Consider the following 15374-nt stretch of genomic DNA (forward strand, 5'->3'; position numbering starts at 1 on the left):
ACACTGATGGTTGTAGGTAGCACCTACCCTGTAACAGGCACTATGCTAAGAACTTTACAGATATTGTCTCATTTGATCCAGGATGACCCTGGGAGGTAGGTGCGGTTATTATCTCCATTTTACAGTTGAGGAAACTGAGGTGAGAAGTTAAGCTGATTTTTCTCAAGGTCACACAGCTACTGTCTGAGACCATATTTGAACTCTTGGGTGCTAGCATACACTGCCACCTTGCCACCAAGCTACCTCTATTATATGGTATATGTATGTGTATATATAGGTATATGTGTATGCACACGTGTATAAGATGCATAGTTTATAACTATTATTATAGACACATATAATTACTATTACCTTTCTGTGTATGCATGTATATATACACAGGCACAGTGTGCATATATGTATATACATATATACACAATGTGAATATATACACAAATACAATGTATATACACACAAATCTATGTATAGATACAATGTATGTATACACACATGCTAATATATAGTTATATGTAGACCAACATTGTACACATATACGGTGTGTATACCCACAAATATGTTTGCAATTGTCATGGGGTGCACCCCAGAATTTCTCTGGGGCACACCGAGGAATCTTGTCCTTGAGAGACTAAACCAGAGGACAGATACACCTAGAGAGATAAGTGGAACCAAATCAGACTGAGCTAGCTTCGATCTCCACCCTTCGTTCTGGTCTCCCTTACCCCAGGGGTAGCCACCCCTCACCCAATTCCTCCAGTCACTGCCAGTAGGGGATGGTCCTCCCTCACTAAAGGAACTTTCCACAGACAGATGGTCCACCCCCATCAGTCCTCTATAAAAGTACCTGCCTTTCTCCTGCTTGAGGAGATTGGTACCTCTGAGCCACGTGCTTTGTGCCTATCTCCCCATGAGAAGTCCAAGGATTTCTGTCATGGTTTCCCTCCCCCACTTCCCTTCCCTTGCCCCTAAATAAACTACCACCTTATTCTAATTGCTTTTGTGTGCAAGAAGATGTAATTCTTTAAAGAGGAATTCCTAAGAATCCCAACCCCTAACCCAAACCCGTACCCCATTTCCCCATTACACAATGTATATATACATATATATACATATAATTTGTGCGTATTATTTATGTACACACACATATAGACACATCATATGACAATATCTTTTTCTGTGTTCTTACCACTAGGTACAGTGCTTGCCACATAGTAGGGGACAAACAAATGCTTCTTTGCCTTCCCCTCACCCCCCACCCCATCGGGTTTAAATGAAACCAAAATAGTTGCTCCGCGTCCAGCCTCAAGGAGAGGCCCCCTTGCTCTGGGCTGGACGCCCAGCCCAAAGTCCCAGGAGCCACGGGGGCAGAAAGGAACGAGCCAGCTCCCCACCCCTCCTTTCCCGCGGCGGCCACGTGGCCCTGCCCACCCAAAGGCATTTTCCCGGGAAAATCTGACCCTAGTTTAGCAACTTCTCTCCCTCGCTCCTGATTGGCCGCTTTATCTGGCCGACGCATCTCTTCTAAGCCGCAGTTGATTATTATCGTCTCCTGATACTTATTGGACAGTTTCCTCCCTCCAAATCGACCTTTAATAGGTGATGTTGGACGTCAATCCCAGCTCAGGCCCGCCCTTAAAGGCAAGCCCACGAGGAACTGAAAATTCTAAGTGCCCATTGGTCAGTTCCGTCGTTCGTCCACCTCTTCACCCCTTTAAGTTTCCCACGTCTTATTCCAGGCTCGCAGTCATCGCAGGCAATTGGGGTTAAGTGACTTGCCCAGGGTCACACAGCTAGTAAGTGTTAAGTGTCTGAGGTCAGATTTGAACTCAGGTACTCCTGAGTCCAGGGCCAGTGCTCTATCCACTGTGCTACCTAGCTGCCCCTCAACTTTTTTTTTAAAGGGGTTTTCCTTCTCCGGAGAATGACCAATAAAGAACTAAGGAAGGGGAGGGAGGCTCGAGGTGGCAGCCAATGGGCCACCTTCCTTAGTTCTTTATTGGTCATTCTCCGGAGAAGGAAAACTAGTCACGGATTGATCAGATTTTTGAGTAAATATCCGCGTTGGCCCCGCCCCCCAATTACACTTTTCACTGCTGTCGCCGTCATCCCCTGTCCATTGAACATGGCCTCACGCAGTGGCCCGAGTTCTCCGATACCACATGCTCTTTGGCCTCTTCCAAGGGGAGCGCCCAGGGGTACCATCACAAAGCTAAGAACGCTGCCCTTCCCTAAGAGGCTGGAGCCTATTGGTCAGTTCTATCATCAGTTTTGGCTTTGATCCCGCCTTCCTGCAAAATAAAGGGTCTGGGAAGTGCATCTTTCTTTCAGCCTATTGGTCCGTTTTCCCATTGTATTGGCAATGGTCCCACCCACCCAATTCCTCTCCTAGCTCGCAGCTTTGTTCACCCTTTTGCTGTCACTTCGAGCCGTGGCCCAACCCCCTTCTGACAGTAAGCGCCCATTGGTCTCTTTCTGCACCGAGGCCGAAATGTATCTGTTCTGGAGCCAGCGGGGGGGGGGGGATACTATCCGCCCATTGGTTAGTTCTTTCAGCCCCCTCCGTGGATTGGTTCCTCTCCTCTCTCTCTCCTCCCCTAACCAGCCTCAGGGCCGCTGAGGCTACTCGAGTGGAGGTTAGGTCACCGGGGAGAGGGCGGTGGAGGCGAAACTCTTCGCCCATTGGCCCACTGTTTTTGAGCCCGTTGTAAGTTTCTTGGCCGTCCCTCCCATTGGCCACCACCCCTTGCTCCAGGCCCGCCTCCCCCGGACACTTTGTGCCCATTGGCTCCGGGGCGCTGGGTGGGGCGGCGGGCGGTGGCAGCGACGTGGTCATTCCCGCGGGAGAGAACCCGGTGGGTAACCTGGGCTTGGCCGTGCCGGGCCGTGCCGGGCGGCTGTATGGCGGCCTGTGAGCGGCTGGGAGGTGGCGTCCTGCGGGATCTGCTGGCCCGCACCCAGGGCCTGCTGTTCGACTGCGACGGGGTGCTGTGGAACGGGGAGCGCGCCGTTCCGGGCGCGCCGGAGCTTCTGGAGCGGCTGGGCCGCCGCGGCAAGGCGGCGCTTTTCGTGAGCAATAACAGCCGACGCTCGGTAGCCGAGCTGGCGGGCCGCTTCGCGCGCCTCGGCTTCCACGGCGTGGCGGCCGAGCAGCTGTTCAGCTCGGCGCTGTGCGCGGCGCGCCTGCTGCGCCAGCGCCTGCCGAAGCCCTGCCCACCGGGCGCCGTCTTCGTGCTGGGCAGCGACGGGCTGCGCGGCGAGCTGCGGGCCGCGGGGCTGAGCCTGGCCGGCGAGGAGCCGGGGCCCGTGCGCGCCGTGCTCGTGGGCTATGACGAGCACTTCACCTTCGCCAAGCTGAGCGAGGCCTGCGCCCACCTGCGCGACCCCGACTGCCTCCTGGTGGCCACCGACGTGGACCCGTGGCACCCGCTCAGCGACGGCCGCACCACCCCCGGTGAGGGCCGGGGGGCGTAAGGGTGCAGGGATCAGCCCGGGAGGGATGGACTGACCTCGGGATCCGGGAGGGCAGCCCCAGCTGCAGGAACACTAGGAGAGAGAAGGGAGGGGAATATAGATCTGGGATGAGGGGAGTCAGGGGCTGGGGGGGGGGGGGTGCCAGGCTATATTCAGGGCTCAGCTTAGAGGAAGGAGGTCGTCCAGGATTCTGTAAAGTTATGGGGGCTTGGTACTTCCCCAGCTGCAAGATTCCTGGGAGAGAGGAGAGGAAAGGATGAACCCGGAATGGAGGGGAGTCAAGGGGCCGTGGGCAGGGGGCGGTGCCAGTCTAAGGTCGGAACTCCCAGTCTGTGAGAGAAAGGGGAGGGAGGGACCATGGGATACTTGGAGGAAGACCTAGGAGGTGGAACCTCTGCAGGGGACAATATCCCTGGGGGAGGGGGGAAGGGAGCATGGATCTAGGATAGGAAGAAATCAAGGCGGGGGGGGGGGGGCGGCGCAGTACTATCCTAACATCTGTGCTCAACCTGGGAAGGGAGGGACCCCAGGATTGGCCATTAGCCCTGATGGGATGGTACCTTTCCAGCTATAAGATCCCCAGGGGGAGGGAACAGTAGACTTCAGATGGGGAGAAACCCAGAGCCCCGGGGGTGGGGGTGGGTGCAGGCCGAAGGTCAGAGCCCAACTTGGAGAGGGTGGAGTCCCGGAATCGGCTGAGTCAGTCCCGGGGTATGGTATATCTTCTTGTTGTAGACTCTGTCAGAGGGGAAAAAGCTGGACCTGGGGTGGGGGTGGGGGAAAGCAGAAAAAAGCAGTGTTTGGGAAGGGGATGGGGAATAAAGGGAGCAGTGGATACCAGGGATGGAGAGAATTTTGGCTGGAGCACTGCACAGCCTAAGGTGAGAGGAACCTGAGATGGGGAGGATGAAGTCTAGGATCTGGAAGAAGGTCGGGGAATTGCCCTTGCTTATCTGCTGGGGCTCTTTTGGCCCCCCTTTTAGATCCACTGTAGCAAGGCTGCCAAGGGAGGGAAGGGGGAGGAGGGTGGGGTTGACACCTGTTTCAGGCCCTCCTGGGATAGAGGCCGAGCAGGGTCAGGGAGGACTAGGGCAATGCAAGACCCTAGCCTCAGGTTCTTATCCAGTCAGCTCAGACAGGTGTCTGGTGAGATGGAGCAGAGCTAGGCCACCTATGGCCAAAAGCTCTGCATGAAGTCATGCAGATGGAGTGGGGTAGGAACTCCAGGCTTCTCAGTGATTAGTGGGTGCCCAGGATGGTGGCAGGGGCAGCACCCACTGGGCAACATTGCTAAGAGCACCTGGGGCAGGCTGAAGTGAAGTTGGCCCCAGGCCCAGGAGGTGACAATAACCATCAGTCCCTGGGAAACATGAGTGGGAAGGCCTGGATATGTACCCAAAGCTCTCCTTTTTACACCACCTTCAGGTTTACAAAGCACTTCTCCAAGACAGCCTAGGGAGTCTATAGGATTGCTGTTAGCAGTCCCATTTTTGCAGATGAGTATTGGGCGTAGAGGGGATAAGCCACTTGGCCCAGGGTCACAGTGTCAGACCTGCTGACTAATACCCAGGCTCTGTCCCCCACACCCTGCTTTGGCAGGATCGATTTAAGCCAGATGCCTGTAATAGCTTTGGTCTGTATCTTATGCCAAGCACCTGACATAAGACAGTGCCTATCATAAGCACTGATATTTTTTGCATGAACACACAGCTTTGTGACTTGATCTGCAATGAGGTGCTAAGAGATAGAAGAGGAGTGACCCTGGATGGGATGAGTCAGATGAAAGGGGTGAAGAGGAGGGCCTGCCTTCAGTCTGTGAAGCTCCTAAGAGAGAATTTAATTTCTCTGTGTATCTTTTGTTATCTATCACCATCATTTCAAGATTATGTTCTTTACCTTACACCCAGTAAGCTGTTCCTTATTTATTTATTTGGGTGGGGCAATGAAGGTTAAGTGACTTGCCCATGTTCACACAGCTAGTAAGTATCAAGTGTTTCAGGCCATATTTGAACTCAGGTCCTCCTGAATCCAGGGCCCGTACTTTATCCACTGTGCCACCTAGCTGCCCCCTAAGCTGTCCCTTATTACAAAGAATAACAGGTAGTACTAACCCACATATGAATTCAGTCTGACAGTGTAAGTAGTGCTCAACCCCCATAGCCCCCCACCTCTGTAAAGAAAAGAGGGAAGAGAATTTTTCCCATCTTTTTTCTTGGGCCAAGCTTGACCATTATGTATAGCTTCCTTTTGATAAAGACTTCTTAATTAAATGTTTTCTTTGAAACAACTTTGCAAATTGATATGTAATACAAAATTTTAAAATTTTGAGGAGAGAGGATTGCTTCCCATTCAGAGCATCCAGCAAAGCTTTATGGAAGAATTCTAATGGAAGGGAAGAGACCAACATGGAGAAGGTGGGTGGGAGTGGGAAGGGCTTTTCTGGACGAAAGACCAGAAAGGGGCTCTTGGGTCCCCTTATCTGGAAGCTGACAATTCCCTAACTCATCTGACCTCATCACTCCCTTGTTCAGTAAACTCCATTGTCTCCCTATTATCTCTAGGGGCAAATCCAAACTCTTCTGCCTGGTACCTAAAAAAAGTCTTTCACCATCTGGCTCCAGCCTTATCTTACACTGTTCTCCTTCATGCACTTTGCTTTCTGGCCAAACCATCACACTTACCAAACAACAACAACAACAAAAGCCCAATAAATTTTTATATGTTTTTAACAAAATTTCTTCCAGTATTCTTCCCCTTCCCGGGGGCCCTCCTATAGCAAATAATATTTTCAAAGGGAAATTATTTGCTCCTAGAGCAAATAATATTTTCAAAGGGAAAGAAAAGGGAGAAAATAGCAAAAAAAAAAAAAGTCAATACATTGAAGAAGTCTGAAAATAGAGGCATGGTTTCATAACTGTGGACCTCCCACTTCTTCGAAGGAGTTGGGGAGTAATGTCTCCTACTTCTTTTAAGTAGTCATGCCTGTTTGTAATTTCAAAACATTCGCTTTGGATTATTTTATGTTGGTGGTTGTTTCCATTTTTATTGTTGGAGTCATAGTATTATTGTTTTTTGGTTCTGCTGACTTCACTTTACATCAGGTGCTGTAAATCTTCCTAGACTTCCCATTCATTGTGTTCTATGGCACAGTGATATTCCATTACATTCATTTACACAATTTATTTACCATTCCCCAGTTAATGGTCATCTACTTTGTTTCCAATTCTTTTCTTTTCTTGTTTTTTGGTGAGACAGTTGGGGTTAAGTGACTTGCCCAGGGTCACACAGCTAGTATGTGTCAAGTGTCTGAGGCCAGATTTGAACTCAGGTCCTTCTGACCTGGGTCCTTCTGAGTCCAGGGCTGGTGCTCTATGCACTGTGCCACCTAGCTACCCCCTCCAATTCTTCTTTACCACAAAAAGTACCACTATAAATATTTTGGTGTGCATGGAAATTTTCTTATGAATGAAATCCATGGGTATAATGCTACTAGTTGAATCTCTGGGTTAAAAGGTATGAACTTTTTAGTTACCTTATTTGCTTAGTTCTGAATTGTTTTCCAAAGTGGTTGAACAGCTCCACCAAGAATGTACTAATGTGCCTATCTTCCCACAACTCCTCCAATGTTAATCTATCTTTCGTCATCTTCACCAATTTGCTGGATGTGTGGAAGAAACCTCAGAACTGTTTTGATTAATATTTTTCTTAGTGATCTGACAGGTTCTTTAACAGGGTTATTAATAGCTTTCAATTTTGAGAGCTGTTTCTTCATTCCTTTGAGAGCTTAACTATTGGGGATACCTTTTGGTTTTCTATCTGTTAGTTGTCTGTATATCTTGGATATGAAGAATTATCTAGAAAAATTAATGCAAAGATCTTTCCCCATTCACCACTTCCCTTCTTAGGTGCATTAATTTTGTCTGTTGGGTGGCTTTCAGTTTCATGTAATCAGTTATCTCTTCTGTCTTTTATGTTGCCTCTATCTCATTGGGTCAAGAATATATCTTCTACCTATAGCTATGAGAGGTATATGATGTTTATAGTTTAATCTAAAATATTTGTTTCATGGTAGTTTCATATTTTTCCCTTAGTTTCCTTATATGTAAAACAAAGAGGTTGGACTCCATGTAGCGCTGCATATGGTCACATATCCATTTAGAACATATTGTGGAGTATGGCGTAAGGTATTGCTCTAAGCCTAATTTTTGCCAGACTGCTTTCCAGTTTCCCCGGCCGCTTTTATTCATTAGCGAGTGATTTTCCAAGTAATTTCTGTTTCCAGTTCGTCAAACCCTGGGTTATTGAGTTTCATTGTTCTCAGTTTTCCTCATCTAGTCTTTTCCATTCACCTATTTTTTCCATCCATCCTTCTATTTACCAATACCACTTGGTTTTGGCGGATGCTGCTTCACAGTATAGTTTGAGGCTGGCAGGTGCTAGTCCCCTTCATTCTCCCTAAAGGTTTTTTTCTAATTCATTGCCTTTTGCTTTCTGTCTCCATGCCTTTGCATAGATTCTCTGCCAAGTTTGGAATACCCTCCCTTCTCACTTTGGCCTCTTAGGACCCCCAGCCTCTTTCAGAGCTTGGCTCAAAGACCGCCTCTGGGATGCTCTTCCTGATCCCACTGGTGCCTCCCCCCAGATTCACTGTGTGTACACATGGTACATGCACATTGTTTTCCTCCAGTGGAGTATCAGTTTCTTGAAGTCAACATCTATACTTTTTGTCCCCATCACCCCATGCTTAGCACAGTGCCTGGCCCATCTTTGTTATTCAGTAATTTCAGTCATGTCTGACTCTGTGACCCTTTTAGGGTTTTCTTGGCAGAGATACTGGAGGGGTTGGCTATTTCCTTCTCTAGCTGTGTTTTTTTTGTTGTTTTTTGTTTTTTGTTTTTTTTTGCGGGGCAATGGGGGTTAAGTGACTTGCCCAGGGTCACACAGCTAGTGTCAAGTGTCTGAGGTCGGATTTGAACTCAGATACTCCTGAATCCAGGGCCGGTGCTTTATCCACTTCACCACCTAGCCGCCCCATTCTCTAGCTCATTTTGCATTCGAGGAACTGAGGCCAACAGGGTGAAGTGACTTGCCAGGGTCACAGAGCTACTAAGTGTCTGAGGCTGGATTTGAACCCAGGTCTTCCTGACTCCAGGACTTCTGACTACTCACTGAACCACTTAGCTGCCACCTGGCCCATCCACAAGGACTACTAAATGCTTTATGAAATGAATGAATACTGTGACCAAGATAGGCAGGAATGGAGGGGAAGTCTTAGAACCTACTTTTTGCCCATTTTTATCCTCCCTCCTCTGCCTTGGATCCTACAACCTTTGAAGGGCCTCAGGTTACCTTGAAGAGAAGGCCACAGCTGACTTAGACTCCCTTATGACATTGTTAAGCTTGACCAACAAAGGAAGCAGCTGGGTGTTAATAAAGACCTAAGACAAAACAGGCCTCCGCTCTCATAGGGAAGATTTGAGGTTGGCTATCAGGCAGAACTTCCCAACCCATGGATTGCATGTGACCACACTGCTTTAGGTGGCAGGAGCCTTGGAGCTCAACTTTTTTTTTTTAAGTGAGGCAATGGGGGTTAAGTGACTTGCCCAGGGTCACACAGCTAGTAAGTGTTAAGTGTCTGAGGTCAGATTTGAACTCAGGTACTCCTGAGTCCAGGGCCAGTGCTCTATCCACTGTGCTACCTAGCTGCCCCTCAACTTTTTTTTTAATGTAAAACTTTTTAACATGTAATTGGGAAATATTTAATTATATATGTCTATGCATATATAATTCATCTGTCTGTCTATCAGTCAATCATCTATCATCAACTATCATCTGTCCATCCATCCATCTGTCTCTGAATAGGGCACCCAGTTGGCCATGATGCTCTTTCCAGCCCTGGACCGTGTGCTGGCCTCTGTGCCTTTATGATCTCTGGTGGAGTTAAGCTAGATGGGGAACTAAAGATGTCAGAGGACATCAGGCTCCTCTGCAGCCTGAGGGAAACAGCTTGTAAATGACTCATCCTTTGAATCTAAGCCCTGTTCTAGGTGGCTGAGCTTGTGTCCCTGCATGGCAGGGGGTGGGGGGGAAAGGAGAGCATTCACACTTCAGGCATCGATTTAGACCTCCTCTCAGTGTGGCAGGTGCTTCCCTCCAAACCTCCCCTATGTCCTGAGCTTCCCTTACAGATGGAATTAATGATTCTGTTCTCTTGGTCTCACCGAGATAGAGATGAGAGACCATTGTTATTACGTTTGACAATCGAGGAAACTGACTCAGACTCAAATAAAGCCCAATTGCTCAGATCTCCTGGTAACAGCAATACTTAGGACTTTAATGGAGGAAGTTGCTAGCTGCTCTTCCTTCTGATGGGAGCACATGTTAAAACAGGGCAGAGAAGCCTGGTGGGTAGACGTGGAGTCCTGTAGCCAGGCAGGCTGGCCACAGAGGGGTAATGAGAGCAGAGCATCCTGAATCTAGACCTAGAAGGGACCTCAGATGGTGACGGGTCCAACCCCCTCATTGTACAGAGTGGGAAACTGAGGCCTTGAGAGATTGTAACAAGCCAAGGCCTCTCGAGTAAGTGTTGCAGCTTCCATGAAACTTTGCCACTCTAGCCCCTTCCCACAAGCATAGAGACTTTGTAGCCGAGATTGGTCCCTCTGTTACTGATGATGGGATCCTGCCTGGAGAATTGAAGCTTCCCTTCTCTTAAATCTTTGGCTGTTTTTTGCCACAGTTTCCAGATAGCTCCCTCCTCCCAAAGAAGAAAGAAAAGCCTGACTGTTTATGCAGTTTTCTACACCCATATCCCACCCCCACTCCCCTTTCATTCCATCACTGCTAGGAAGAGAGGAACACTTCCTCATCCTTTGTAGGGAAAATCCTAAAGGGGTTTCTCCTCTAAATCCTGAAAGAGCTTTTTCCACCCCCTAGGTCCCTCCCTGGGAATTGGGCAGTGCCAAGGGAAGTTGATCTGGACTTGGCCCTGGGGGTGACCAGCTCTGGCCCTGCCAGCAGCTGCAGTCCCACTCACCACATCCAGTCTCCCCACAGCAGAAGGGGCTGATCAGTCTACACACATCTGTGGATCACTCAGGCTAGGCCAGGCCTATTGTCAGAGGGAGGAGTGAGCTGCACGCCCAGCCCTGGGTGGAAAGAGGCTCAGGGTGCCTGGAGATGCAGAGATGAAGGCCAGGTTGCACTGCAGCCTGTGCTGGGAATTGTCTGTGTGGCTGAGGCCAGGCCTCAGGATGTCTCTGAGCCTGCTTTCCTGAGGCAGATGGTGGACTTAGGTCATGAAATGCACTTAGGGCACATTGACTCAGCTTCCCTGAGCAGAACCCAGCACTGGGAGGGAGACCAAGAGGAGCTGGAGGTGGGATTTTGATGTGGGCACTTCCAGAATGAGAAAGCCCCTCCCTCTACCAATGCAGGTGAGCAGCTTCCCTGCCTGGAGGACAGGGAAGTTCAGTAACTTGCTCAGGGGCCATTTGGCCAGTAAGTGTGGGATGTGGGATTTGAATCTGGGTCCCACTGGGCCCAGAAGAAATTTTAGGGAACACTCTTACAGCTCCTGATCTAGGGGGCAACAGGGCACACAGAACTCTGAGGATCACTTTCCCCAAAATGCACCTTTGCTCCTTTTCCTAATAGAGGGGCCTGGGGGCACTGAGAGGTTAGTGACTGACCCATGGTCACAAGGCCCTGATCAGAGGGAGGAGGGGAGGCCAGGTCTCTATCCATTGCCCCACACTGCCTCTCAGGAGTATATTAGGCACAGTAACTGGCCCTAGGCGTTCCCAAATGAGAGAGCTCCCTCTACAGATGCAGGGCGATCCCCTCTGGGACCCAGAAGAGGGGGCTCAGGCAGTCTGTGTCCCAGGTCTTCTTCAAGGGCAGTTCTCAGGTCAGGAGGCCATGCTGCATCTCCAGGATCAATCTGAGATGGGTGGGTGACATGAGATATGGTGGGGGTCAGACTTCCATTTCTCCTGTCCCATCCCCAGCTCAGCCTCCCTGTGTTATCTCCACCCCACAGGGACCGGGAGCCTGACTGCAGCAGTGGAGACGGCTTCAGGGCGCCGGGCAGTGGTGGTGGGGAAACCCAGCACCTACATGTTCGAGTGTATCACGGAGCATTTTGGGGTGGACCCAGCTAGCACCCTGATGGTGGGTGACCGCCTGGAGACGGACATCCTCTTTGGTCACCGCTGTGGCCTGACCACTGTGCTCACCCTCACTGGAGTCTCCAGACTGGATCAGGCCCAGGCCTACTTGGCTGCAGGCCAGCTTGACCTGGTGCCCCACTACTACGTGGACAGTATAGCAGACTTGATAGCAGGCCTGGAGGACTGAGGCTACCTGACCAGAGGCAGGGCAGCCAAGAGGACAGGCTGCCATCTTATCCCTGTTTCTTCTCCCTGGTCCCTTTCCCCCTGTGGTCATGAGGGGACCCCTTCCCCAATCCCCATGTCCTGGCCCAGGTTGGATGTTTCCCTCCTCCCAACCCCACCACAGCACACATTCTCCCTCTTCTGGGATCAGTAGGTCAGGACCTGGGTCCCAGCTCCCTAAGGGACTTAGTTCTCTCTTCTCTCTTTAGATTGGGCTAAGTGTCCTCTCCCCCTATTGTCTCCTGCTCCCTCCAGTGGGTGCCCTTTTCCAGTGGCAGCATCCCCTCCACCATCACCCCAGGGATCAGCCCCCACTTCCCCTTCTCTTAGCTCTGACTTGGTCGATGCTGCCTTAACTTCCCTTCTTTCTTCCTACTTTCTCTCTTCTTGACCCAGGAGTTAAGACTCTGGGGCGGGGGGAAGGGGCACCTCAGTGTCCTTCTCTGCAAAAATGAGAGTGTTGGACTAAGTGACCTCTGCGGCCCCTTCCGGCTCAGAATCTATGATGCTAAGGGGCTCTTTCTTGGAACACTCTGTGCCATTAATTCCCAAACCCCTTCTTCTGCCTGGTTCAGGGGCTCCCCCTCTCCCATATGCACACACCCTCCAGTGGATTGAGCTTGGGACCCTGGATCCCGCTGAGCCAGTCAGCCTACTTCAAAGTTCTGGAGCATCAACCATTGTGGGTCATTGAGTCCTGTCTCCAAAGGGACCAATCAGAAGGCTGGAATCCATTGATCTTCCAGGTTCTCGTGGGCCAACGGGAGGGGGTGCCCTGAGTGCCCATTTGAGGAGCCATGTGGCTCCTGCCCAGATTTTCGGTGGAAAGAGGACCCTGCTCCCCAAGTGCTGTGATGGACGTGGTGGGACCCGAGATCTCTTTCCCAGACACTGTTGATGTGTGTGTCCCCTTGTGCCAGTATTTATTTATTTACTACTTTATTTATTAAGGTGTTAGGATGCTCCAGGAGGGGTCACCATGACTCCTTCAAATGTATGCCACTCCCCTCTTTCACCCAGAACTTGGAACCGAATAAATTAAGCCCTGAAATTCCTGTGTGTGTGGCCATGGGGTGAGGTGCCCTTTGCGGGGGGAGTCTAAGTTTTCCTCAGAACTGCTGTGCCCTTACTGAGCTGGACACCTTAGGAAGTGGCCAAAAGCATGGTCTTCACAGTTACAAATACAGGGACAACCTGAGGTTGGAAGGATCCCAGTGGTCTGGAAAGGATTTCCTAGGGTTTGATTTACAGCTAGAAGAAACCATACCCTACCTTCCCCATCCCCATTTTACAGATGAAGAATGAGACCCAGAGTTGAGGCTTGTGGAAGTTTGAAGTGGCCAAGGTGGAATTTGACCTTGTGTCCTCTTCCTCCATACCCAGTCATCACAGCATCCAGGGGAAGTAGGGGGAGAAACTGAAGGGTTTTGGACCAGTTCCCCTAAGGGATGGAATGGAGTAAGCTGATTATCTGGGACAACAAGAGTAACACCAACCTCATGTTTCTGTAGCACCTGAAAGTCGGCTTGGTTCTTCTTGGCTCTAGAGGTCAGAATGAAGAGCATTTGGGGCAGGCGGTGGGACCATCGGATCACACATAGTCTTCAAGCTGGAAGTTCAGTCTTCTCGTTTTACAATTGAGCAGTTGAGTCATTTATCCAAGGTTACAGAAGAATTCTGCTGGGGAGCCAGTATTTGTTATTTGATTTTGCTTTATATTGATTGGGTCTCTCTATCTCACCCAGGCTAGAAGTGCAGGTGGTATTGATGGACCTTGTCCCTCACTGATCAGCACGGACCTTTGACCTCTTTCCTAAGGAGCCTGGTGGCCTTAGGTCCCCACCAGTGGAGCTCACCATATTGGTGTTTGTTTTAGCTCAGACACCTGCAGCTCAAAACTCCTAAGAATGGCTGGGGAGGCTTCTTTTTTTTTTTTTAACATATAAGGTATTTTATTTTTTCCGTTACATGTAAAGATAGTTCTCAACTTTTGTTTATACAAGCTTTACAATTTCAGATTTTTCTCCCTCCCTCCCCCCTCCCCTAGACAGCAGGTAATCTGATATAGGTTATATCTATATATCTATATACACATACATATATATATATCTATACACACATATATATATCCATAATAACATTAATCCTATTTCTGCATTAATCCTGTTATAAGAGAAAAAATCAGGGCAGTAATGCAAAACCTCAAAATAGAAAAAAAACCCAACAGCACCCAAAACAAAAGAAATAGTATGGTTCAATCAGCATCTATACTCCACAGTTCTTTTTTTTTTCTTCTTGGATTTGGAGATCCTCTTCTATTATGAGTTCCCTGGAACTCTTCTGTACCATTGCATTGATGAGAAGAATATAGTCCATCACAGTAGGTCAACACTCAATGTTGATGATACTGTATACAATGTTCTTCTGGTTCTGCTCATCTCACTCATCATCAGCTCACATAAGACCCTCCAGGTTTCTCTGAACTCCTGCTCATCATTTCTTACAGCACAATAGTATTCCATTGTATTCATATACCACAACTTGTCCAGCCATTCCCCAATGGATGGGCACCCCTCAACTTCCAATTCCTTGCTACCACGCAAAGAGCAGCTATAAATAATTTTGTACATGTGGGTCCCTTTCCCCTTTCCATGATTTCTTTGGGAAAAAGACCTAAAAGTGGAATTGCTGGGTCAAAGAGTATGCACAGCTTTATCGCCCTTTGGGCATAATTCCAAATTGCTCTCCAGAATGGTTGGATCAGTTCACAGCTCCACCAACAATGAATTAGTGTTCCAATTTTCCCACAGCTTCTAGAATGGCTGGGGAGGCTTCTTTTTTTTTTTTTTTTTTTTTTAGTGAGGCAATTGGGGTTAAGTGACTTGCCCAGGGTCACACAGCTAGTAAGTGTTAAGTGTCTGAGGTCAGATTTGAACTCAGGTACTCCTGAATCCAGGGCCGGTGCTCTATCCACTACGCCACCTAGCTGCCCCAGGGAGGCTTCTTGATATCCCCAGAAGCCCAGACTCCAGGACTAAGCCACCACATTTGGCTGAAAACAAGGATTGGAACTTAGTTCCCCTAACTTCAAATGCAGGAATCCTTCTATTATTATGTGAACTGTATTTGCAAAGAGGCATGTTTCAGCTAGATGGGAGGAGAGGCTTCTTAAAAACTAGAGGTTTCAAAATGTGAAATATGCTGCCTTGGGAAGCAGTGAGCTCTCTGTTAGTGGATCAATCAAGGTAGAGACTGATTGAGGCCAGATTGAGGTCTTTGACTTTCATACAGGGAGGTGTTGGTGCCTAAGGATGGAGCTAGAACTGAATCATGTAAGGTATGTGTTGAGGGGAGAGAAGCAGGGAGTTCAGGGTTGATGGAGGCTGGGAGGGACTGGAATTTCTTTGGAAGAATACTAGTGTAACCCATAAGGAGTAGCAGCCAAAGTCCAGCATGTGCGGGGGTGGAGGAATTCTGGCGTGCACAAAACCTCAATCCCATGATGGCCCA

General features: G+C 49.2%; 1 protein-coding gene across 1 annotated transcript; it reads left to right on the plus strand.

The window, feature by feature from the left end:
• The first annotated feature begins 2790 nt into the window (after nt 1–2790).
• On the plus strand, nt 2791–12919 carry LOC122729873 (pyridoxal phosphatase). Its single transcript, XM_043968983.1, has 2 exons — nt 2791–3448; nt 11510–12919. Exons 1-2 carry the CDS (start codon nt 2896–2898, stop codon nt 11824–11826), a joined length of 870 nt encoding a protein of 289 aa, XP_043824918.1. The 5' UTR covers nt 2791–2895; the 3' UTR covers nt 11827–12919.
• The last annotated feature ends 2455 nt before the right edge of the window (nt 12920–15374 follow it).

Source organism: Dromiciops gliroides, chromosome 5 (assembly GCF_019393635.1).
Source record: "Dromiciops gliroides isolate mDroGli1 chromosome 5, mDroGli1.pri, whole genome shotgun sequence".
Taxonomy (NCBI): domain Eukaryota; kingdom Metazoa; phylum Chordata; class Mammalia; order Microbiotheria; family Microbiotheriidae; genus Dromiciops; species Dromiciops gliroides.